The sequence below is a fragment of the Tachypleus tridentatus genome, chromosome 6 (genome assembly GCF_004210375.1).
Source record: "Tachypleus tridentatus isolate NWPU-2018 chromosome 6, ASM421037v1, whole genome shotgun sequence".
Classification (NCBI taxonomy): Eukaryota; Metazoa; Arthropoda; class Merostomata; order Xiphosura; family Limulidae; genus Tachypleus; species Tachypleus tridentatus.
Window position 1 is genome coordinate 98,999,173 of NC_134830.1, and position 22,993 is coordinate 99,022,165.

The 22,993-nt window shown below is 33.7% G+C and overlaps 1 protein-coding gene across 3 annotated transcripts; it reads right to left on the reverse strand.

Annotated features, from left to right (window-relative positions):
- Positions 1–156: 156 nt before the first annotated feature.
- LOC143253160 (small ribosomal subunit protein uS12) lies at positions 157–22,348 on the reverse strand. Of its 3 annotated transcripts, none has more exons than XM_076506521.1 (4): positions 22,291–22,348; positions 5,697–5,856; positions 5,103–5,223; positions 157–355 (listed from the first exon to the last, which is right to left on the reverse strand). In XM_076506521.1, exons 1-4 carry the CDS (start codon positions 22,331–22,333, stop codon positions 209–211), a joined length of 471 nt encoding a protein of 156 aa, XP_076362636.1. In that variant the 5' UTR covers positions 22,334–22,348; the 3' UTR covers positions 157–208. The 3 variants fall into 3 exon arrangements, with proteins under 3 accessions (XP_076362636.1, XP_076362638.1, XP_076362637.1); XM_076506523.1 differs by lacking the exon at positions 22,291–22,348 and adding an exon at positions 21,973–22,206; XM_076506522.1 differs by lacking the exon at positions 22,291–22,348 and adding an exon at positions 20,944–20,974.
- Between the last annotated feature and the right edge of the window lie 645 nt (positions 22,349–22,993).

Genomic DNA, 22,993 nt, shown 5'->3' on the forward strand with positions numbered 1-22,993 from the left:
ATAAATATTTTTTGTATGACATACAGGCATACCAAATTGAGATAGTAAGTTATTTTAATACATTTTATATTGTCTAAACACACCTCTGTATCAAATACAAAGGATGTACATAGGTATTAAGAATTATTTCATTAAAAGGATAATACATGCAGCAAATAAAGCAAGTATTTTTTATTTGGAAAGTCAAGCTTGTACAATCAGCATATTGTTATGATCTTGGTCGTTCTTTCTTCTCTTTGTACAGAGCTAACAAAGAGACATTTGCCACTTTAACAACCTTGAACCTCACACCTGGAATATCACCAACAGCATGACCTTTCCTTCCAAATCCTGCTACTAACACTTCATCATTTTCCTGCAAATGAAAAGCATATTACTTTGTTATTAATGTTACTTGCCCTTCAGTGCATCTTTTATGCATATTCATCTACTGATTTATTCAACATTCAAGTCTCTCTTTTTTCATATTCTAAAACTTTAACATTTTCATTTATTTATTTATATACTAGATGAACTTGGCATTTAGTACTGGTCAAATAACAAATTCTCCTCCCTTCAACTGTGGAAGCCCCCTGAAGCACACTTGTGAATATGTAGTTTAGGTAGTGTTGTACCATACTTAATTTCAAACTACCAACCATTTTGTTTTTTACTTTAATATTTATTATTTCATTTTGTTCCTATTATTTAGTGTAATTCACAAAAACAAGAAAAAAATCAAATTAATTTCTATGCAGCTGCAAGAAGTTGTGCTTCTACATAATAACTATATATTTTTTTTTATAATTAATCTGCCCATACAAAAAAATAGAGGTTAATATTTGTAAGGAAGATTAATTCCTTGACAATAAATTATACATGTTTTGTTTGGTACCTGATTTTCCTTCTATTTCAGTGGTTTTATTACAACACATTTTTGAGTTTAACATTTTGCTTTGGAAATACTCCAGTTTAAATACTGTTGGATGGAGTATACTGTAAACAATTCACATCAATACAGAATGTATAAAGTAGTGCAAGAATTAATTTGTCATTTTGTGGCAAAATAACCAGAATTAGCTCCTGCAAAGAAGAATAATGCAATATAATGGAAGTTCAGAAGACTTAGGAACAAATCACAGATCTGAGATTTTTTGACAATTTCAATTTGCATTATTTTTCTTTCCTCATAATATTAGTGTTAACCACAAAAGCAATTAACTATGATTTTTTGATAATGTAAATAAAGCTTTACAAAGTTTTGTAGGATATTGATACATATTAAAAGAATTTTGTGTACAAAATATCAGTTTTTTCATATTAAGTATCACGATTTTTTAATTAAAGATTTTCTCATAAATTATTTTATCTTTCAACATGTTGGCTATCTAACATTCAAAGTAATTTTGATTTAAGATTCAAAAACTTATGCACCTGAACATTTTTACATTTCACATGTTAAATGTTTTAACCTCCTTTTAGCCACAAGGTTATTATGAAATGTTTAGTTTTGGAAAAAAAACTTTTATATTTTATCTGTTACTTTCATTTCTGTATCTCTGTACCAACTTCAAAACATCCATAAAAAATACGAAGTAAATATAAATTATGTGTTATTTTCCATAGAATGAATACAGAAGTAATTATATAGAAGAAAGTATTTCCAAAAATAGAAAAAGATAAGCAAGGCAAATGTGTCTGATTCACTACATAAGAAATATTAGTTATGAGAAAAGATAGAGGAGGTACTTTGATATTCTATCTTGTTAATATCAGTAATTTGAGTTAATAATTCATAAGTAACTATAGACTTTGTATTTGGACATCTCAGACACACAATTTTAAATCAATGCTGCATTCAACATTCCATGTAACATAAAAAAATCAATATTTAGGATTTCTTTTTACTGTTTACTTTTAAATTAAGAAATTAACTAATGAGTCATACTAAAATTTGAATTATAATCTACAGTTTGATACCAAACTTATTGACATATATTCATAAAATAGTAGTTCAATAAAATTGCTTTGTTAATTGCAATTATTAATTGTTAATTGGTGACCTGCCCATCAATGATGAATAAAACAACAAAATTAGAAATACCTGGAAAAAGGACAGAGAGGAGTGAATAATGACCAGAATGGGAAAGAAAAAGGATATGTTGTGGTTCCCACTGCAAAAAACATGCAAACAAAGAAAAAAGGGTTGAGTGTTGATGCACAGATTACATATGAAATTCCAAAGTGACAGATGCATGATAAAAAACACATCACCAAAGAAAATACAGAAATTCCAAAAAGAAAGAGGAAGAAGAGGGACACAGGATAATATGACATCATATACCAGAAAAATCCCAACTACAGTGAAATCATGCATGTAAAACAAAATCATAAACGACAAACAAGTCAACATGGAGGTAATAAGGAATCATAAAGAAAAGGAAAATTGGACGAAACACAACATTGCTGAGAAATCATGTAGAAAAATGCTGCATCAGGACTAAATGATTCTGTTGGTAAAGGTAGGGAAAAAACAAAATTTGATTGTGTAAAAAGGCTATCAAATCTTCATTGACCTGTACAGTTTTGGCTTGTTCAGGAGGATTAGTGATTTACCCATGTAACGAATACTCTCGCAACCAAAAATGGCAGTAAAATCCAACAATGGGTCTCCCTCACCTACAGTCTGTGAAAATAGTGCTAGAGGTTTAACACTCAAAGTGGGAACATGAACCTCAGAATTCATTATAGAAAAACGTACATAAAAAATGTTTGAGGTAAAAATATTAATGTGAGAAAGAAAAAAATGAAATTTCACTTGGCTAATTAAACTTTTAAAATTACAATTCATGCAAGGAGCATCAAAAGAAAAAAAAAAAACACTTCTGAACATGAGTACAACCACACAAGAAATGATAGCTTGATAAAACTGTATGTCGCTCTCTTATTGGTGGAATGGTAACATGATAATTTCCACGAGTGATGCATTGGAATAAGCCAAATCTAATGGAGAGGAAATAGAAGGCTTGTGGAATGCATGTAAGTGTCCTGCAAAAAGAGGGTAACACTGAATGAGAATAGCTATTTATGAGAAAAGGGTAATGTACAGGATCGGATAATAATGTTACATAGTCTGACCTGACACTTTTTTGAAAAGTAAGGCCTCAGGTCACTGATAAATATTTTACAGTTTTTGTTATGCTGACTTCTGCAATCAGAAAAATACAACAAAGAAAATATGTTTGTAAAATTATACATAGATGTTTCTCTGCATTAAAATATCTTAACTTGTGAGCACTTGGTCCTTTTACCAGACAATGTACATTGTTACCCAAAGAGGGCTGAAAATTTGCAAATAAAAGTATTTTAACATACATCAGGTTGGAAAGGAAATAACGTCATTTTTTTATCTATAAAAGGCATTGGTTTTGAGGAAAAGAACTTGCAAATTTATGCCTTTTTTCTATGTCAATGTATCAATAAACCTTACCTCTTATATAAGAATAATTAATAGACATTTGGAAAAAAAGACCTAAGAAATGAGTCCAAATGAGATACACACAAGACAATGTATGCTATATGAATTTTAAAAAGTTTTAAAATCTCAGAGGCTGCAAGGAACATATGTACAGTTTATGTAGAAAATGTGTTGAACATCAGGAAGTATCAATGATGGTTCACAAAGTTCCAATTGAAATAATTTGATCTCACCTAGTCCTCATATTCTGGATAGCCAGGATCAATTGATAAAGATGCCCTGCAAGCCACAATTGAAGCAAATCCAAAGCTGATAATGCAAAAAATGGCTCAACAGTTCTGTACATCCCATACAACAATCATTACCCACCTCCACAAGCTTGGAAATGTTTCTAAACTTGGATAATGGGTTTTGCATAATTTGTTGGACAATCACCATACTCAGAGGTCACCATTAGTTCATCTTTAAGAATGGACATGCTAATGAACCATTTCCTGAAAGAATCATTACTGGCAATGAAAAGTGGGTTCTTTATGAACATATTCAATGCAAGAGACAATTGTTGAATCTCTGTCAACACCAAAGAGTGGCTTATACACAAAAAATGTTTTGCTTTGTGTTTGGTGGGATCTGGTCTATCATGGAATTTTGGATCCAAATCAAACAATCGTAACTGAAAGATAATGTCTTGAGTTGGAGTGCTTAAACCAAGTACTGATAAGAAAAGGAGATGCATTAGTCAACTGAAAAGGCATAACGATTTTGTATAACAATGCAAGACCACACACTGGAAAAATCACCTAAGAAAAACTTCAGGCCTTGAAATGGAAAGTTGTGCCTTATCTACCCTATTTGCCAAATCTTGCTCCATCTAATTAGCATTATTCATATGGAGAAACTACACAAATAACAAGGAACTCAAAACTGACTTAAGATTGTTTTTTTCATTCCAAACCAAATTAATTTTATTCATGAGGAGTCCACAACTTGCTTAAAAGATGGAATTACATCATGGAAAAGGAAAGCAAAAAATTTTCTTGATTACATTTGTAATGAAGACCAATTTTTTTCAGTTTATTAAAGTATTCAAAAAATGACAATATCCTTTTCTATTCTGATATAAAAGCCTATGTATAATTTTAGATAGAAATTTATCTAGATTACAAGTCCTAAAAACAAAGAACTTAAGTTGAAACTAGCTTGATGTATAAAATGGAGCTTTCTTATCAACAATCAGAAATTGTTAATTTTAAATGAAAGGAAGTTTGTTTTTTTATTTCCTTCTTTCTTCAAAACAGTCTCATCAAACTATTTTTAGAGATTTCACAATACAATAATATTTATTGGAAAACTAAATCAAATGATTTGCTTTTTAAGCTGAAACTAGATAACATTCAATACATTTGTTCTAATTTCATGCAGTTTGGTTAAGCATTTCAATCACTGTCAGAATAAAACAACATCAAGTGACATCAGTGTTACCACTTCAGTCTAAAAAAGATTAAATGTGTTTCTGGACTTCAAAAGTAATTCAAGCACTTTTACAATATAAGTAGAGAGAGTTGTTAAAACAAATGACCCCCTCAGGCAACCTTTAATCCCCTTTTTGGGAAACTAGGACCACACCTGAAACTCAGTGACCTACCTCAATATAATTTAGGCAGCCATCATTAGGAACAAATGCAGTTATTTTTTTTCCATTTTTAATTAACTGAACTCTAACACATTTTCTGATAGCAGAGTTTGGTTGTTTGGCTTCTACACCACTATAAAACAAATGAAAAATGCTTGGTTATACTATATTTAAAAGCAAAAATCATGCCAAAATTCAATTTTTAATAACTATCTGATTCCAAAAACATTCTATACAATTTTCTCAAGAAGATGTAAATATAACAGACTATAAAACATTGTTTATTTTTCTGGTTTAAGAGTAACCTCTTTAGTCTAACAATAAACCAGTTTTAAATGTTCAAAGTAAGGCATGTTTAAAACATCTACAATTAAAAAGAAAAGAGCAGAAATTACACTTCTTTAACAAAATAGTATTAGAAGATCAGGGATAGCTATATCCAAAAACTAATTTATGAATATGACCAAGAAAAATTTAATGCAAGAATTTATTTTATGAAGAATGTCATATTGTCAAGGCTGTCAATGCACATCTACTAATTATAAATATTTATAAAACATTCTTTGTCCCAAATTCCACAAAATTGAGAGAAAAATAAATTTTTACACTTTTTCCAGAACAATCCCTTTGGCATGTGATGCTCCACCAAATGGATTAGCCTTCCACCTAGTTCCCAAATGGGCTTTCTTATAATCTTTGTCATGCCAACGTTGGTCACGTCGATGAGTGACATGTTTACGAGCAGTGCGAAGTCCACTAGGTTTACCTATAGATATAATTAATAAATTGTCTCAAATTTTTCTGCCATCTTTTATTTTGTTATTAATACATTCAGAGACCTAGATTTGTAGAGCCATTTTATATAAGTAGTTTTCATAAAGAAATACTGCAATTAAAAAATATTTTCATATGCAAAATTATTCTTTGCTTATTGAAAACAAACAAAAAGAAAAATCAGAAGTTACATCACATCAGCAACACCTAACAACTTACCATACTCAGAAGGACCTAGTTCACCTTTCAGATGAGGATGTATTAATAACACATCTTACACAAGATTATAATACTCTTGTTTTTGCCTGGTTAGACCAGTGTATTAAAGTAGTCAGATTAATAACTGTGTTAGTGTGATTTTCATTAAAAGTTTTTGATAATTAAAAATGTCTACAAATAAAATCAAAAGCTTTATTTGCTCTTTTCACCAGATGAAGGTTTACAGCTTTCATCTATAATTTTCCAAATTGTCTTATAAAATATAGCATATCTTAAGTAGTCAGTCAAGGAGCCAGATCACTTTCACTGTTTAACCCTTTCATTATAATACAATTATAATAAGTATTTCAGTAAATATCATTGAAGTCAAAACTAATAATATATGCATGAGCGAACTTTCTGATCAAAACAAATTTTTAAGTTTAAGGTGAAAGAAAATTTGTCAATATTTTCTTCAAAAAGTCAATATCTTAGAAAATTCACAATGTAAAATAAATTGTAGAATTATGAACTTTTAACTTGTATACTATCAAAATTTGCATTATTAGATAAAATTTTATGCTGTATTGATTGATACAACACAAAATAGTTTAACAAAATTTTGACTAAGACACTAAAACTTTGTCATGTGTAGTAAAGGATACTCTGGGAGTAAAGGTTAACTGAAAAAAAACAAAAAAACAGCCTCACCCTAAACCAAAATTTCATTTTCCACTTGAATCCTTTGATCCCAGCGATGAAAAGGGGTAATTTCACAAATGTTATAATTTTTCTATACAGAAAACATATTTCTGACAGGTACTTACCTCCAATTGCAAAATTAGCTATTCTCATCTGTTGCTGCCCTCTGTATATGAAAACATTTTGTTCTTTACACATGCCACAAGTCCTCTACTCCCACCTACTGAAATCAAATGATTCCAACATGTCTCTCATACAAATCATCATGCATCATTTCCCTATCAATAGGAACATGGCATGTGATGTATGCAACTCCCACTATACATCCCTACTGAACTATAATCTCTAAGTTCAGCTAGAATACCACATTCAATAGGAAGTGGGACTGGTGCAATGGAATAACAGAAATAAACCTTGAGAGTGTCTGTAGGTGACTCCTGGAAATGAGAGAGTCTGAACCAAAGGTCTGATGATGGGAACCTCACCATTTCTGAACCAGGTTTACACTTTGCCCTACCCTGAAATACATTGGAGATAAGGGCAGAAAAAGAGAGAAGCGCATCAGAATTGGAGAGAACTATGACAGGATAATGATCCCAACCAAGAAATACATATAGAACTAAATCTCACACAGCATAAAAGTAGGTAAATGAATGTATGTGCCCCAAGGTGTAGAGTGGTTAGAGCATGGCAGACCTTACTTGGCATGTCAAATTATTCCCAAATGCATAATGCTGGGAACCAACATCCATGAGGGGGTAGGATGAGGATCATACCATCTTTAACTCAAGTTCAAGAAACTAGAGGGAAACTGGAACCACTCAGACTCCTGAGCTTGACACACAATATCTTAGATCTTTTAATCTTGGGTCTTGACACCCTTGTGTAAAAAAAAATGTCTATATAATAAAACTCAATTCTCACAACAGCAAGAGTGAACCATCCAAAAAGCAATAACATCCTTGGCATAAGACACAATTAAGGATAGCAAAAAGTACAAAATTGGTACAATCTCCCTCAAATTCACTGTGGTCCAGAACACAGATGAAGTACAAAAGAGAAGAATATAGATATCCATGAACACGTGTGAGGACCTATGCATCTGTTAGGAAATCATTCATGGGCAGTCAGATCAATATAAAATCATTCTGTGCACACAAAAGTCATATTTAAAAGAAAGTCATTGTTGAGAAAGGGTCATATCCACCACAGACTACTGTATGATAAGAAATTAAATAATGCTATTAGGTTTAGAGAACCATAACAATGACAAACTATTAATGATTCAAATCCTTATTCAATATTATTTTAAATTTCATTGTATTTTCATTATACACATAGTCAAAATAATTTATGAATTACTGAAACCAAACTATACATATTTATTAGACATTAATTTTCACCAAATACACTGTTAGCTAAAATATTGTTACCTCCTGACACAATTTTGGAAGGTCAGGTCTTAGTTCACAACTAAACTTCTGTCACTCAATGGAGCATTTTTGACAATTTATAGTAATGACTATGTTTCAAAATAAATATGTTAATGAATATTAAACAATAACTATAAGAAGCTAAAATTCTACGATGCAAGAAGGTATTTGTATCAAAAATATTTCAATAGAATTTTGGAAATTCTATAACAAAAAGATAATAAAAACTGAATGAAATTGTATGAATTACAGAAAACTATATACTATCTAGTAAATCTGTTTCTAAGTTGTATGCAATTTCATTAAACATTTGCAATGTGAGGACCCAAATCAACAGATATTAGTGACATTCCTTGGGTCCAAGAGTTGACTCTTGACTATGAATTTTGAAGTTAATGTTACCACTTCAGAGGTCACACATGCAACTTATTAAAATCCTTATTTTGGTGTTTTGTGAACCTTTACTTAACAAGCATAAGAAAATCCTTATTACTCTTTTTAATGCCACCAGCCACCTGTTTTCCCTCTCAATTTCCCAATTTCTTTTTCAACCATATCCCTATATTTTCTATAGTTCTATATGTTTCTAGCTTATCTGTAAACTTTAAACTTATTAAATTTATGGCATTTATCTTTGATCTACTTTTTACATAGTAAGCCAATTAGGTATCATTTTCTAAGTCTGTCCCACATCCCATTTCTTTAATGATCTAATGTTATAGTCTCACAATTGGCTTTCTTATATTTATGAACCCAAATCTGAATTCTTCTTATCACACAATGTAACAAAACGTTGAACCAAATGAAACAATAATCTGTCTTTCAAAAAATATTTCTTCACTTCAACTCTGAAAAGCATATAATCATTATTGATTAACAATATAGCCAAAATGGCATATCCCCATCCCATGAGTAGCTCTATGTCCACTTGCTATATAAAAAAAAATCATAAACTACTTCAAAAAATCACATTTTCTTGCTAATTAATTCCATTCAATTTCAATCAATGTTTAAAGTTAGTCTTTCATATTTATAGCATCAGTTTTCTTATTAAGAGCTAATCATCTAATTTATCCCTTATGTATTATCAGATGATCTACAATTATTACACATGAAAAATTTTATACTCTTGAAATCCCTCAATGTAATCTGTATAAAATCAGTGTCATGACTACCATTTACCCCTTATATAAAAATCAACCCATTCCCTCTTACAAGTATCAGTAGAGCTACAGATTATAAATGAGTAATTAAGTAACTTACTCCTGAGCACAGATTAAACAGTATCATGTAAAACAATGCATTGAACTTGCAATAAAACCTATTAATGTCATGCAAATGATCAACGAATTGAAATTACTCTTTTCAATTACTCCAGCTACTAAAGTTTCATTAATATAATTAAATAGTTTATTGTAATCTATTAATTAGCCTCACAATTAACTTTTGCAATTAACTATGTTTATCTCTACATCTGACAGACTTATTTTTAAAAACCATTATAAATTATAAGAACCTCAGTGAGAGCAAAGGAGAATATGTTATAAAATATAACCATACATCTCCCATAACCAGTGCCAATGAAGCTTTTTGCCCAGTATTAAATCAGACCAGCTGTAATACAACAATGAAGCAGTTCAGGTGCTTTATATATGTCAACGATTCAAACAAACAACTGTTACAAGTATGAACTAAAATAAACAATTGAATGGCAATTATTATCCCTTACACTATAACACTCCTCTTGTCAAACTACTTTTTGACCTATCTTAACAACTTCTTTATTCCCAATTTCCCAAGCTCCCTTACAATTACACAAGTTTAACATTTTTCTAAATTGAAAAACTTCCACTGATACTGACCTCCACTTACACTTACAGCTATTATTTAACTGTCAGAATTTTTTCTTTGCCCATCTAAGCATAGATCTGATTTTTCTTGCTTGCTCCACTCTCTTATACACCCACTCAATTGTCCTTAGTGCTATTTATCTCATGATACTCTTCATCTATATCAATCAGTCCTCTATTCCGGTACTGCATATAAGCACCTTATTCAGATAACTTTTATCACTTTTTCAAGACTGACACCATTCCCAGTCTCTAATAACAGCTCATAGTAAAAGGAAGGGCAAGAGTGTGTTAGCAGAGGTAAGTTTTATCAGATATTCTTTTAGAAAAATGTTAACTTCCAAAGTATACAAATATACTCATCTCTGCTAACATTTATAGGTAGAATCCCACACTGAAAACTTGGAGGAGCCTATGTGGGCATTATCTATATGAAAATTTCTACATAGATCATAGGTGTACCAACATAAGATTGGCACGTGAGAAAGGGGACAGCATGTAAAACAGCTATGTTCTTCATCATGAACTTAGTTCTTATATCTAGGTATTTAATTGACTTACAATTACATATTTATCTAACATTTCAATCAGAGGTAGGTAGGTAGGTATTTCATGTTTATTGGCACAAAGCTACTAGGCTATCTGTGCCAAACAAGATGTAGTATACTATAATGGTATGTGGAAATTAAGGTAAAAAATACATAAAATAAAGACCTGCCAGGAAGACTAAAGCATTAAGTTCAAATTTGCTGCCAGTCACTTGAAGTTGGCCTTTCCATTCCTGAGTTCAGATCAAAATAAAAATTAAAATATGTAAAAGAAATCATGCTAAAACAGTATATAGTCCAATAAAAACCTTAAATTAAGTTTAAGAGACCAATGGCTCTTAAAAATATAAAAACATGAGTGAGGTGGGCAGTATCACCTATGACAATGGCTAATGTCAAGGGCAAACCTACCTTAAAAATATGTTCAAAATAGCGTCGTCATTCTTCATCGTAACAATGGCATGATAATAAAATATGTATAATTGTGACCTGAGTGCCACACAGACCACACAATAGTGCACTAGTACCAGATAAAAGGAAGTGGTGAGTTAAAACACTGTGGCCAATGCATAGCCTAGCCAAAATAACTTCCACCCTTCGATCTTTAAGAGAAACAAGACAGCCAAAGGGCTAAAGAAGGCTTGATTTGAAAAAGCTTATTATTTCGTTGCTCACTTCAGGTCGACTGCCAACTGCTGTACAGTCGGGTTTTGATAACTGGACCATAGTCCATGTATGGAATAGGTACGGTGGTGATAGAGCCAGAAGAGATGGACTTTGCTGCTCTGTCAGCTAGCTCATTTTCACGAATACCAACATGACTCAGTATCCAAAACAACTGGACAGAGATAGATGATAGAGAGAGATGGGCCAGTTTGTTTTGGATATTGATAAGAATAGAGTGCTAACTAACGTGAAATGATTTCAGGGCCAATAGACAGCTGAATGAATCAGTACAAATTGTATATTGCATAGTTTCATTATGATTCAGGGCAAGAGAAATGGCATATAATTCAGCAGTAAACACAGAAACTGTTGAGGGGGATTCTGTGTGCTACAACCGAACTGCAACAAACCATGACAGAGCCTATAGAGTCACCTGATTTTGAACCATCTGTATATATGGGAATGGATGGATCATTTGAAAGATTTTCAGCAAACAAAGAGTGATATAGTGGAAGAGGCCAATCTGTGGATACTGCTATGCTATTCAAAGATAAATCTAATTTTTCAGATTGTGCCTGGATACAAAAGCTAAAAGGAATAATGGCAGATTTTCCATTATAAAAAAATGCAGCCCACTGTGGGTGGAAAACACAACCCCAAGTAGGATGCTGTGGTAAAGAGTGAAGTTTGGAAGCATACATAAGAGACAGTTGCAAACAACGAATATACAGAGAAGGTTCATGTGACTCCACATACAAACTTTGGACTGGAGAAGTACAAAAGGTCATAGTACAAAGCCAAAGCCCCTGATGGTGGATAGGATCCAGCATTTTCAGTGCTGAGGTTCTGGCAGAACCATAAACCACACACCCAGTCAAGTTTGGATCAGATAAGGGAAAAATAAATTTTAAGCATGAAGTATCGATCCGCTCCCCAAGAGGTGGAAGAGAGAACAAGGAGGATGTTCAGTGCTGTTATACATTTGACACGAAGTTGCTTGATATACCAAATAAAGTTTAATTTACACTCAAATATAAGACCTAAGAACTCTGTCTCAGGGACGACAGGAAGTGCATCATCAATACAAAGTTCTGTATCTGGATGAATACCCTGTTGGCAGCAGAAATATACACAGACAGTTTTAGGGAGAGAAAGTTGAAAACCATTTAATGTGGTCCACTTAAGTATATGATTGATTGCAATTTGTAGCTGCTGCTCAATAAACCTCATGTTTGATGACTGACATGAGATGTGAAAGTCATCAACGAAAAGACCATTTGCAACTGTAAGGGGTAGCTGTTCACTGATGGCAGGCATTAATTTTTTTTTACAATGAAAAGTGTGACACTCAGAACACAGCCCTGAGGGACTCCAAGTTCCTGTGGGAAAAAACGGGAAAATGTTTAGCCCACACAGACCTGGAATTGGTAGTTCACTAAAAAATGCTTAATAAAAAGTGGCAAATTGCCATGCAATCTGTATGAGTGAAGGTCTCACAAGATGCCATATCTCCATGTTGTATGATAAGCTTTCTCTAAATAAAAAACAATAGAAACAAGATATTTGTTGCTTCAAAAAAGGCTTCTCTGACTGGTGTTTCAAGGCAAATTAAATGGTCTATCGTGAAGGGTTGTCTTCAGAGCCCACACTGAGTGGGTGAGAGAAGGTTGTTTGATTCAAGGAATCAAACACGAGGATCATTAATTATCTGCTATAAGATCTTACTGAGACAACTTGTCAAAGAAATTGGATGGTGCTTCAAAGGAATCTCTGGATTCTTCCCAGGTTTAAGAATGGGGAGTACAATAGCTTGATGCCAAGCATCAGGAAAGATATTAGCCTGCTATATCTGGTTAAAGACAGCCAGGTTGAAGAGCTAGATACACGAGAAAAACATTCACCAAGAGTATTGGCAATGCTTCATCTGCATCTTCATGGCCATCAGATATTAATTTAGAGAGGGGGGCAAAAGTATACCATCCACTCACCTTCAGGATCTTGTCCCATGTGACTTTTGAACTGGTGGTTAAAGAAATGCTGGAGGTGTATTTAATCCAAGATTCCTTCTGGCTTTGACGTCTAACTTGCCGAGCATGTGCATGGACTTGCTGAAATGCAATGCAGTTTGAAAGCGTGGTATATCTACAAAATTTATCTCAAGCACGTTTCTGAGCTTTTGTTGTTATATAACAAGCCGAATTCCACCAAGGGCAGGGACGCAGTGAGAAAGATGTCAAGGTTTTAGGAATGCACTGAGCAGCCGCTTGGAAAATACAGTTAGTTACTACTGGTACACAATCATCTATTGATGATTTACATAAGATGGCAGGATCAAGTTCCAAAAGAGCAGTGAAAGAGGGCCAGTTGGCCTGGTCCAACTTCCACTGAGGCACACGAATCGGGTGGCACTGAATGTGACCAATCTCTCTAATATGATAAGAAAATGATCACTCTCCCATTGATTGATATCAACCTCCCAAGAAAAGCAAAGGAAAAAAATAGAAAGATTTAGAGCAGTAAATGACTGACTGGGTACATGAAAAGAAGTGTACCAGCCAAAACTGAAAAGAGACTAGTGATTCTAGAGCATATTTTCTATAGTACAACCCCTTACATCAATACTAGAATCATCCCGGAGTAGATTATGCCCATTAAGATCCCCAAAAATTAAAAAGGGGGTTTGTAATTGCTTAATGTGGGCATCAAGGTCTGATAGATAATAAATTTTTTCCAAGGGTAATCTACAGAGAACAAACAATGATGGTACAACCCATGATACAGATGGCTACAGCCTCCAAAGGCATATTCAATGACAAGTACCAGCTGGGCATATGCTGATCAACCAGCAGTGCTACTCCTCCATGTCCTTGTCCTACACATGACCTGTCATTTCGGTATAAGGAGTACTGTTAAATTGTGACTGTATTAGCAGGTTTTAAAAATGTTTCCTGCAAAGAAAAACATTTGATAAAAGTCAATCAAATCCTTGATATCATTCACATCTGATTGAAAACCTTGACAGTTCCATTGGATTAGCATGGTAATTTTTATTTACTTTGGAGGAGAATATGGCAGGGAGACCTGCTTGCAACCTCGTTTTTTTCTTGACTGGATCAAGTAGGCAGGCCAGTGTTTGTAGGCATACGTTCCAGTGATTGAGGACATGAATGATTGGTTTAATTTTTGGGGTGTCAAGAGAAGAAGATCCCACAGAAACACCTGGGCTTGAACAAGGTGAAGTTGGACAATAACTGAAAGATGTGGTAGGGACAGAGATAGAAGTAGATAATGATTCATTAACTTTTTTTTATTTTGGAGGGTACTAGATTAAGATGCACTGTTAAAGATTCTGTAAAAGGTGCAGAAAGGTCTGTCTGGACTCCTACTTTAGTAGTGTAATGGATTACAGTAGCACAAGTCCAAGATGGAATTGGGAATAGTAATTTCTGAGCCTCTGGGTAAGTAATATTGTGAACTGTCTTTAGACATTGTACTTCTTTCTCTTCTACCCATTTAGGGCAAGAACAAGAAGTAAAATAGGAAGGATGTGGACCATTACAGTTAATACAATGCAGTTCTAGTTGGCATTCAAAAGCATCATGATCTTTACCAGCACAACAGGCACGTGTCAAGGAACTATGGCAAGATGTTTTCGAATGACCAAATTGTTGACAGTGAAAACATCTAACAGGGTTAGGAATATAAGGTCATACCTTACAATTCAGATATCCTACCTTGAACATTTGCCAGCTCCATATTCCTGTCTTTACGAGGAAACATTTGGTGCACAGCTGTAACACCTAGGCTGATGAAACCTGCAAGGATCTCTGACTCAGGAATGGTCTTTAAATCCCTCTCAACTATAACTCCTCTGAAAGAATTCAAAGTAGAATGAGGAGTAACCTCAATGGATATATTCCCAATGGCCTTTGATTTCAAGAGGAGTTTGGAATGTTGTGATGAAGATGTTTCCACTAAAATGTCCCCAGACCGTAACTTTCTTACCGATTTAGTGGAGCGAGCAAGCCCTTCCAAACCCTTCCGAATACAAAATGGAGACATCTGCCCTAAGGGTTTTTCAGTTAAAGAATGTGTAATTAAAAATCGTGAGACAGATTCAAGTTGTGAGTTTGACCACACAGAGTCATCAATGGGTGATCATTTGCCAGTAGTCGGATTTTTCTCTGTACTGTCATGCTTGTTTACTTTTTTTTAGTTGAGGGGTGTTCATAACAAAAAAAGAATATTTTGGCGCCCACTGACCCCACCCCCACCATGGAGCCTTATGAGGCAATGCACTACAGTGCCATATAAGGTCATTGCAGCAATGCGAGGGTTTCATGAGCACTATACCCAAACACCAGTATCAGACATAATGTCCAATACTTCTGTTAATGACGTTCCACGCTGACACTCAGTTGACCCTGGTTCACATGGACTAGCCAAGTGATCTTGGGGGATATCTAAGGTGGAATTGTATGTGAGTGATAATCACTATAGGCCAGTCCTAACCTGTTAGTCAAAGTTTCTCTACTCAGAGTTGGAATTAAAGGGTCTTGGTCCCTATATGCCATATTGGTAGCTAGGATATTTGGACTGCAACATTACACACACACACACATATATATATATATACGACTGACTGAACTCTAAAATGATGTACTTCAAACCACCAGAATCACGACATGAAAGTAAGCCACACTGAAACAAACCAAGCTCTACCTCCATCTGAAGTAGCCCAATAGACTTGGAATGACAAGATCATGTATTCCATATTCAACCAAAGGAACAAAATTCACCTGGTCTAGAATAATGAACATTCATCCTCACTCCCTAACTGAGTAAAACAAAGAGTATTGCACTTGCCCCCAGAATTATGGGGAAGATGTGGAACAACTGTGCTCAACCAAGGATTGAGGATATGATTGTTCTGCAACTGGAATTGTGAGAAGATAGTGGGCCCCCTTCCATGAACAATGTACTAAAAAGATATTGATCTTAAAGAAGAGCGATGAAAATCTCAACCAGACAGCATCAAATTTGAACCAGTATTATGAAGAATGTCTCATGCAGACTGATGTTGCTCTTACCTGCATCCGGGAGACTCCAATTTCTCCAAGATTAGACAAATTCACTCTAACATTATGTAAGATAAGTCTCCGTCCACCACCCCAGTGATTGGAAACTGAATGTAATAAGAACTCTCTAGCTCCACTAGCAGAATATGAAGGGTATTGCACATTGGGGAGTCTTGAGGAACAGTGCTCTGGAAATAGTGAGGTATGTGAACAATGTTCCCTAAATTTTTTAAAAGCTAATCAAACTATTTATTTAATCCAATGATCAGCAAGAATGGGAAGGATACCCTTTAGCTTTACTCATTACAGTCCACAAGTGGCAGTCTAGCATAGTATGATAATACCACCTACTGAGCTCCTAGGTGGCCTTATGGAATTCTTTATTTCTAAAGAGTTTGTTATAATTGGTAGTAATTATAATAAAACAGTGGTTGCTAGTGAAGAATTGGTTTGATAAAAGCATGCCTGTTTGAGCAACTGTTACCATAGAGAAAGATCCTGTGAAAACAAGGTAATGGACCCTGAAATGTAGAAATACAAATACTCACCCCTCTGGATAGTCTAGCAAAGATGGTTAAGGAAGCTGCAGGGGATAGGCAAAAATCCTCAGATAAAGAGAATGCCAGATTAGGCAAATAATGTGAGATAAAGGTATTGGGAGAAGTCCACATACCAGCCTACACATTGACTTCCAGCAGGCAATTTGACCAGGCTACTAAGGACATAGAAAAGAAAAATTTGATTAGATGTAACTCACAGGAGATACCTCGCAATCAAAGATAGTTCAGAATAAAGCATTGTCAAGTATCTCTAAAGGTATATATATAGGCAATAAAACCCTCACTGAGCATGACCAAGATCAAAATCTGATGGGACACAGAGAATGAGCAGATGGAGAAGAGAACTGAATCTCTTTCCTGTTTGACAAAGTACTGTGTAAGAAGTACTGCTATGAGGACACAGAGAGAATAAGAAAGTGGTATGTGGTCAACTGATGATGCCCATAGATCAGCAGCCTTGAAAAATAAACTTTCAGGCAAAGAGGATATATGGCATATCAAAACCAGGTCACAAATATGTGAAGAGAAAGAACACATAACCTAAATCTACCTGGCAGATAAATGGAATGGTCACCTGGGACCAATTACTCAAAACAATGTGAGGAATCTGAACAGTATGGGAACTCTAAAAATATGCAGTCACAATAATCAAATGGTAGTTGATAAGTTCACTATAAACACTGGCAAATGTGGACAATGTAAAAACTTCTGTTAAAGAACCAAGTCTAAAAGTAAGTTATTGCTGACACCACTCATTGGAAAAAGTTCTTCCTCCTCTTAATACAACACTGCCAATATGCATGTCATTCTCACTATTAAAAGTGCCTTTCAGACTAAGCAGAAACTGAGATGGGAACACCTTCAAAATTAAACCCCATGCTATATGAAAAGTAGCATAACTTCTATGACACAAGCATAGCTGGGTGTACCATATCAGATCATGGCTCACTTTACAGTAGGAGTCTGAAAAGAAATGAAAGAGTTGGACATATCAGATGAGACTGCAAAAGCAGAAACCCTGGTATAATAGCCAGTCTGGTGCTCTCAACAGGATCTGAGAAGTGGTTATAGCAATTCATATTTTGAATCATAGATAACATATAAAATGTAAATAAGGTGAGAGTGGCAATCCTAGCTTGTCCAGACTAAAAGCATCTATTGCAAAAGCCCAACAATGAGGTACTGGAAACTAAACTGCCTGTAGCTGGGTGATCCAATAAGAGGCATACCCATAAATTGCACTTGCAAAATGAGAGCTAATCCAACTCAAACTTGCAATTCAACATCCATTCTGTTGGGAGAATCTGTTTGGATTGAGACAATGGACCTCCTACCATATGCATCACCCATTAAACATGGCAAGCTAGAAGAGTGATAAAATAAAACTCGTCCCAAGAGAGGAGGTCTAAAATTAAAAAAAAGAGAGCCCTAGACCATGTGCCTCATTGATGAGAAGCATAACACAACACCAAAGAAGAGTCTGAATGAAGCCCAAAGATTTACCCCTTAAGAAGCCCAGACTATAAAAGAGCAAAAAAGATGAAACTTCATGTAGGAAATCCTCATCACCTATGCATATACTTTGGAATTCCTGACTGTTGGTACATGCACCCCATCCCTGAAGCAAGGTATCTGTGAAGAGAATGGAAATCTGGAAAAAGTGTTAGCAGAGGAACCCAAATATTAGTACTGTACTAATTTTTTAAAAACCCTTGAAATCTAAAAATGATCAAGACCAAAGAAATTATGAAAACCAGGAAATAGATATGTAGGATGATTGGTTGCTTAAATACCAATAAAATAATTACTTGTTCTTGTCCAAAAGCTAAGAAGGAGTTGAGTAATGCTCACATTCCCAGAAGAGAAAGACACAACCACACAGTGGAACAAGGAGAGATGAGTAAAAGTGTGGCATCCTATTATATAACATTGAGCAGAATGAGAGACAATTAAGCCCAACTAAAAGATGAGATGAAAAATAAAAAGTACACAGACTAATGACATATCATACTAAAGTAGGAGTAGATTTGCAGCCCTGAAAGAAAAGTTTGCCTAGGTTATATTTGAAAGTAGAATCAGGATGTGTCTAACAATTGATGAGACAGTGCCAGCAGTAACCAGTCATCCATAGAATGGTGTTTGACAGTAGAATGGAATAACGAGAAGAAAAAATCATCTGATATGACAGAACCCATATGAGTCTGAAGGGAAAAAAATGAAACTGCAGTACCTGACCCTTTTGCATCACAAACACTGATAACAGTGGTGCTTCATCACTATGACAAATTGCATATAGGATCCAACTACAACTAAGCCAGACATCTACAATCCCAGTAAAAATGTCAAGACAGACTGAGGAATAAGTAACTTATGAACCTTAGAGAATTTAAACACTGATATAGAGAAGGAAGATCAATCACTGGGCACGAAACTCCTATCTGCATATGCCTAACAACTGACAGGAATAAAAACTCTGAAAAATTAGTCTGACTCTCTCCCAACCTCCAGACTGACCACCTTGTTAAGGAAAAATGATTATCTGAATGAGGTGCTTATACACAGTATTAGGATAGAGAGCATGCTGACGTAGGAGGAGAATATCACAAGGCAAATATTGCAAAATGCAACTGAGATGAGTATACAAGCAAGAAAAAATCAGACCAATGCTTAGATAGGCAAAGAAGAAATCCTTGCAGTCAGGTAACAGTTGTATCAAAGATGGTATGTTTAGAAATGAATACTGCATATTTATACCTTCTCCAACCTGCTTAAGTGTATCCCATAACTAAATTATTCCATAACTCCAGCTACACCATCTGATGCTCTAAGGATACCTCTGATAATTTTTATTTGAAACTTGAATAAGTTCTTCATTCCTGCATCTAAATCAAGAAATCACTCCAGAAAAGTCACTCTTCTCTTTTTATACATAAATTTCTAAAGTTCTTTATACTTTCTTAAGCAGCTCTTCCAATTTAGTTTCCAGTAATATTTACTCCTGTATGCAATACAAAAAGAAAATGTTCCTTGATACCAGAAACTGTCAATATGCTCTATTATGTCCTCTAGCTTTACCCAGCAAATAAATTTTATTCACTATGTAAATAAGTAGAGCACATTTTTTCCCATAATCAATAATCCCACACTAAATTTTAATCTCAGCTAGATGTTTAAGAATATGGATTACATACCATAATTATAATTAACCAGTTTATAAGTGTCGTACTATTAAGTGGATTTTGTGATGATAATTTACAACTTTTCTTGTTCTGGTTCTTTTTCCTAGTTTCTTATGTTAAGATTATTTTTCAAGTTAGAAGTCTGTAGTTCATTTATATCACTTGTAAAAGTCTAGCAATGACATTTTCAAATTCAGTGTGTTCTGCTTAACCTGTGAAAGTTCCAATAAATACTACTTGATTTTGTATGTTTAAAGATTTATTACATAGCCTTAACTTTTTTACTATTGTTCACCCAGGTAAGCCTAGCATTATCGTTCTCACAATTTCCAAAATTAATTTTCAACTGAACTCTATTCATTTCCAGCCTTACTCCTTTATTTCTGTTCCTGAAGTGGAATATTTACTTTATAAGGATAAGATCCCAAGTTATTTTTCTCTTGAGAAAAGAAGGATAAGAGGTGATGTTATTTAAACTTACAAGATTTTTCAGGTATCAATAAGATAAAGGTCTTTATTTTCAATGTGCTATATCCTGAAGATAACACCGATAGAACAAGAGAATACTAGCAGCAGAGCACAGTTTCATTAGATTACACATTGTATCTGGTGACAGTTCATTAGTCTAAGGGCTCATTACTCCAAAATCCTGATAGTCTAAAGATGTTTGTTGTTTACGAGTTAAATTGTTTGGTTGAATTTTTGAACGTTCATGACAAAAACATCTCAGAATATGACCTTAAAGGTTGCAGTTTCTAGTGAATGAATAGATAATGTTTATCATTTACCCTTGTTGGAATGTACATTGTTAGCTGTAGACTCTACATATTTTTGCATCAGGATTAGATTTAGGAATTTAACTCACCTGAAAGAATGAACATTCTAGACTCTTACTCCATAGCGCTGTGACAACAAATGTTACATTCCAGCTTATTAAACACCTTGACAACTTCTATGAACTGTGCATTACAAAGGCCTATTCCCATAAATATGTTGTATTTCAAATGAGATTAAGCCATCAGGGGTGGCTAGTCCCCTGAACCATGCCAAGAGGTAACTTTTTTTAACTGTTCATTTGAGAATGCATTCATTTATTATGGATCCACAAATTTATGTATTCATTCAATTTTAACTTATATTGCAAAAACCAAATATCTGTAATTACTGAGCCTTTGGATTTGAATACTTGGCAGTTACCATTTTATCCACCATAACAGACTGGTACTACAACTATTTATTTATTATTAATAGTAATTATCAAGTTAAAAGAACTTCATAGTTCAATCTGAACTTTGAATTTGACAAACTTAAAGAATTATATACAAATTACTGCTAATTAACAATATCTGATAATTAAGGACACAAATTATCTTTCACCAACGTTAGTCTTATTTTTTTTAACTTCATTTGGTTTATCTAAACTCTTTGATATTACTACCAGTAATTTCATTAAACGTATATCACAAGCTTTGGCATTGAGGAGCCAAACAGTAACAGTGCAAACGTTACACTGAGCCTAATATCATTGTAACATGGTATTTACTGCGTGACAAAGGTCATCTGCTCCAAATGTCGCACAAAATAAATTAGAAGAGGTTTATTTAAATTTAGATATGTGAATTTATTCTATATCATTGTTTATCCAAGTCTTTCTTTTCACGTTTTGTGGAACACTCATTCAAATTACTTATAACTTGTATAAGTACATCATGTCTGTATCGTTTTCTAATTCTAGTTGTGTCTTTGATGCATTTTTAATGCTATGACTAAAAACAAATCCTAAACATCATTACATACAATAAACTTCAAATATTATTCATTTAAAAATCACTATTTTCAACACTTCAATATTAATTATAATATTCCAAACTCCAACATCGATAATTTTCCTCACCCATTGCTCATTAATCCAAATGTAAAGAGAACCTTCTCTTAAAAACTGTGGTATATGTAAAATAAACTGAAGTTATTATACTTTACTTTACAATTATTTAACATACATTTCGAGTATTTTCTCGGTATTGTTTGCAATTATACACTTTGGTAACTTTTTGACATGTAATGCGGAAAAATAAATCGAAAAACAGATAAAATTACAAGGTAGTGTACACAATATATATATCAATATATATTTAAATCGTTAATAACAGTCAGCTATTTTTAGTCGTAATTATAGGTATTATAATATTATATACACAAAAATTAATTTTACTTTGTATTAAAAAAAGCAGCTTCGACCATATATATACATTCATAATGAAAAAATAAAACATTAGTATTGTTATAACTGCCAAGACATTATTGTTAAGCCGATCATATTTTTAAACATTATATTCTTCATCAAGTCCCTTGGGGATTTTCAAAAATTATAAAATTGTGTAATAATTTAATAGAACTAATGTTTACAGTACTGTGCAAAAGTGTTCGGACAAAGCCAAAAACTAGATTTCAGGCTACTTTCAGAGAACAATGTAGGATGAATCACAGGTGAAACAAAAAATTAATTAATCATTATATTTAATACAACAGAAACTAAGTGGAATTGCCTGAGTTCAGCAAACAGTTATTTATTTTATTTTATTTTTTTTGCTTTAATAACTGCAAACAGTCTTTCAGACAATGTTGTAACAAATTTTACTCGAAATATCTCTAACATACTCCCATAAAGTTTCTTTGGAAGTAATTTTCATCACATTTTTGATTTATCAGATCCCACATATACTCTAGTCTTACACAGCTAAATTAAGAATGCTCTAGCGCTGATAGTTCTCGTGTAGGTTGTATGTCCTGCGAAAGAAAAGTTTGTTTGTTTGTTAAGAATTTCACGCAAAGCTACACGAGAACTTTTGTAATCACCAATAATCCATTTGAATGCACTTTTATTAGCAACTTTCAGTTTCTTGACAATGTTTGGA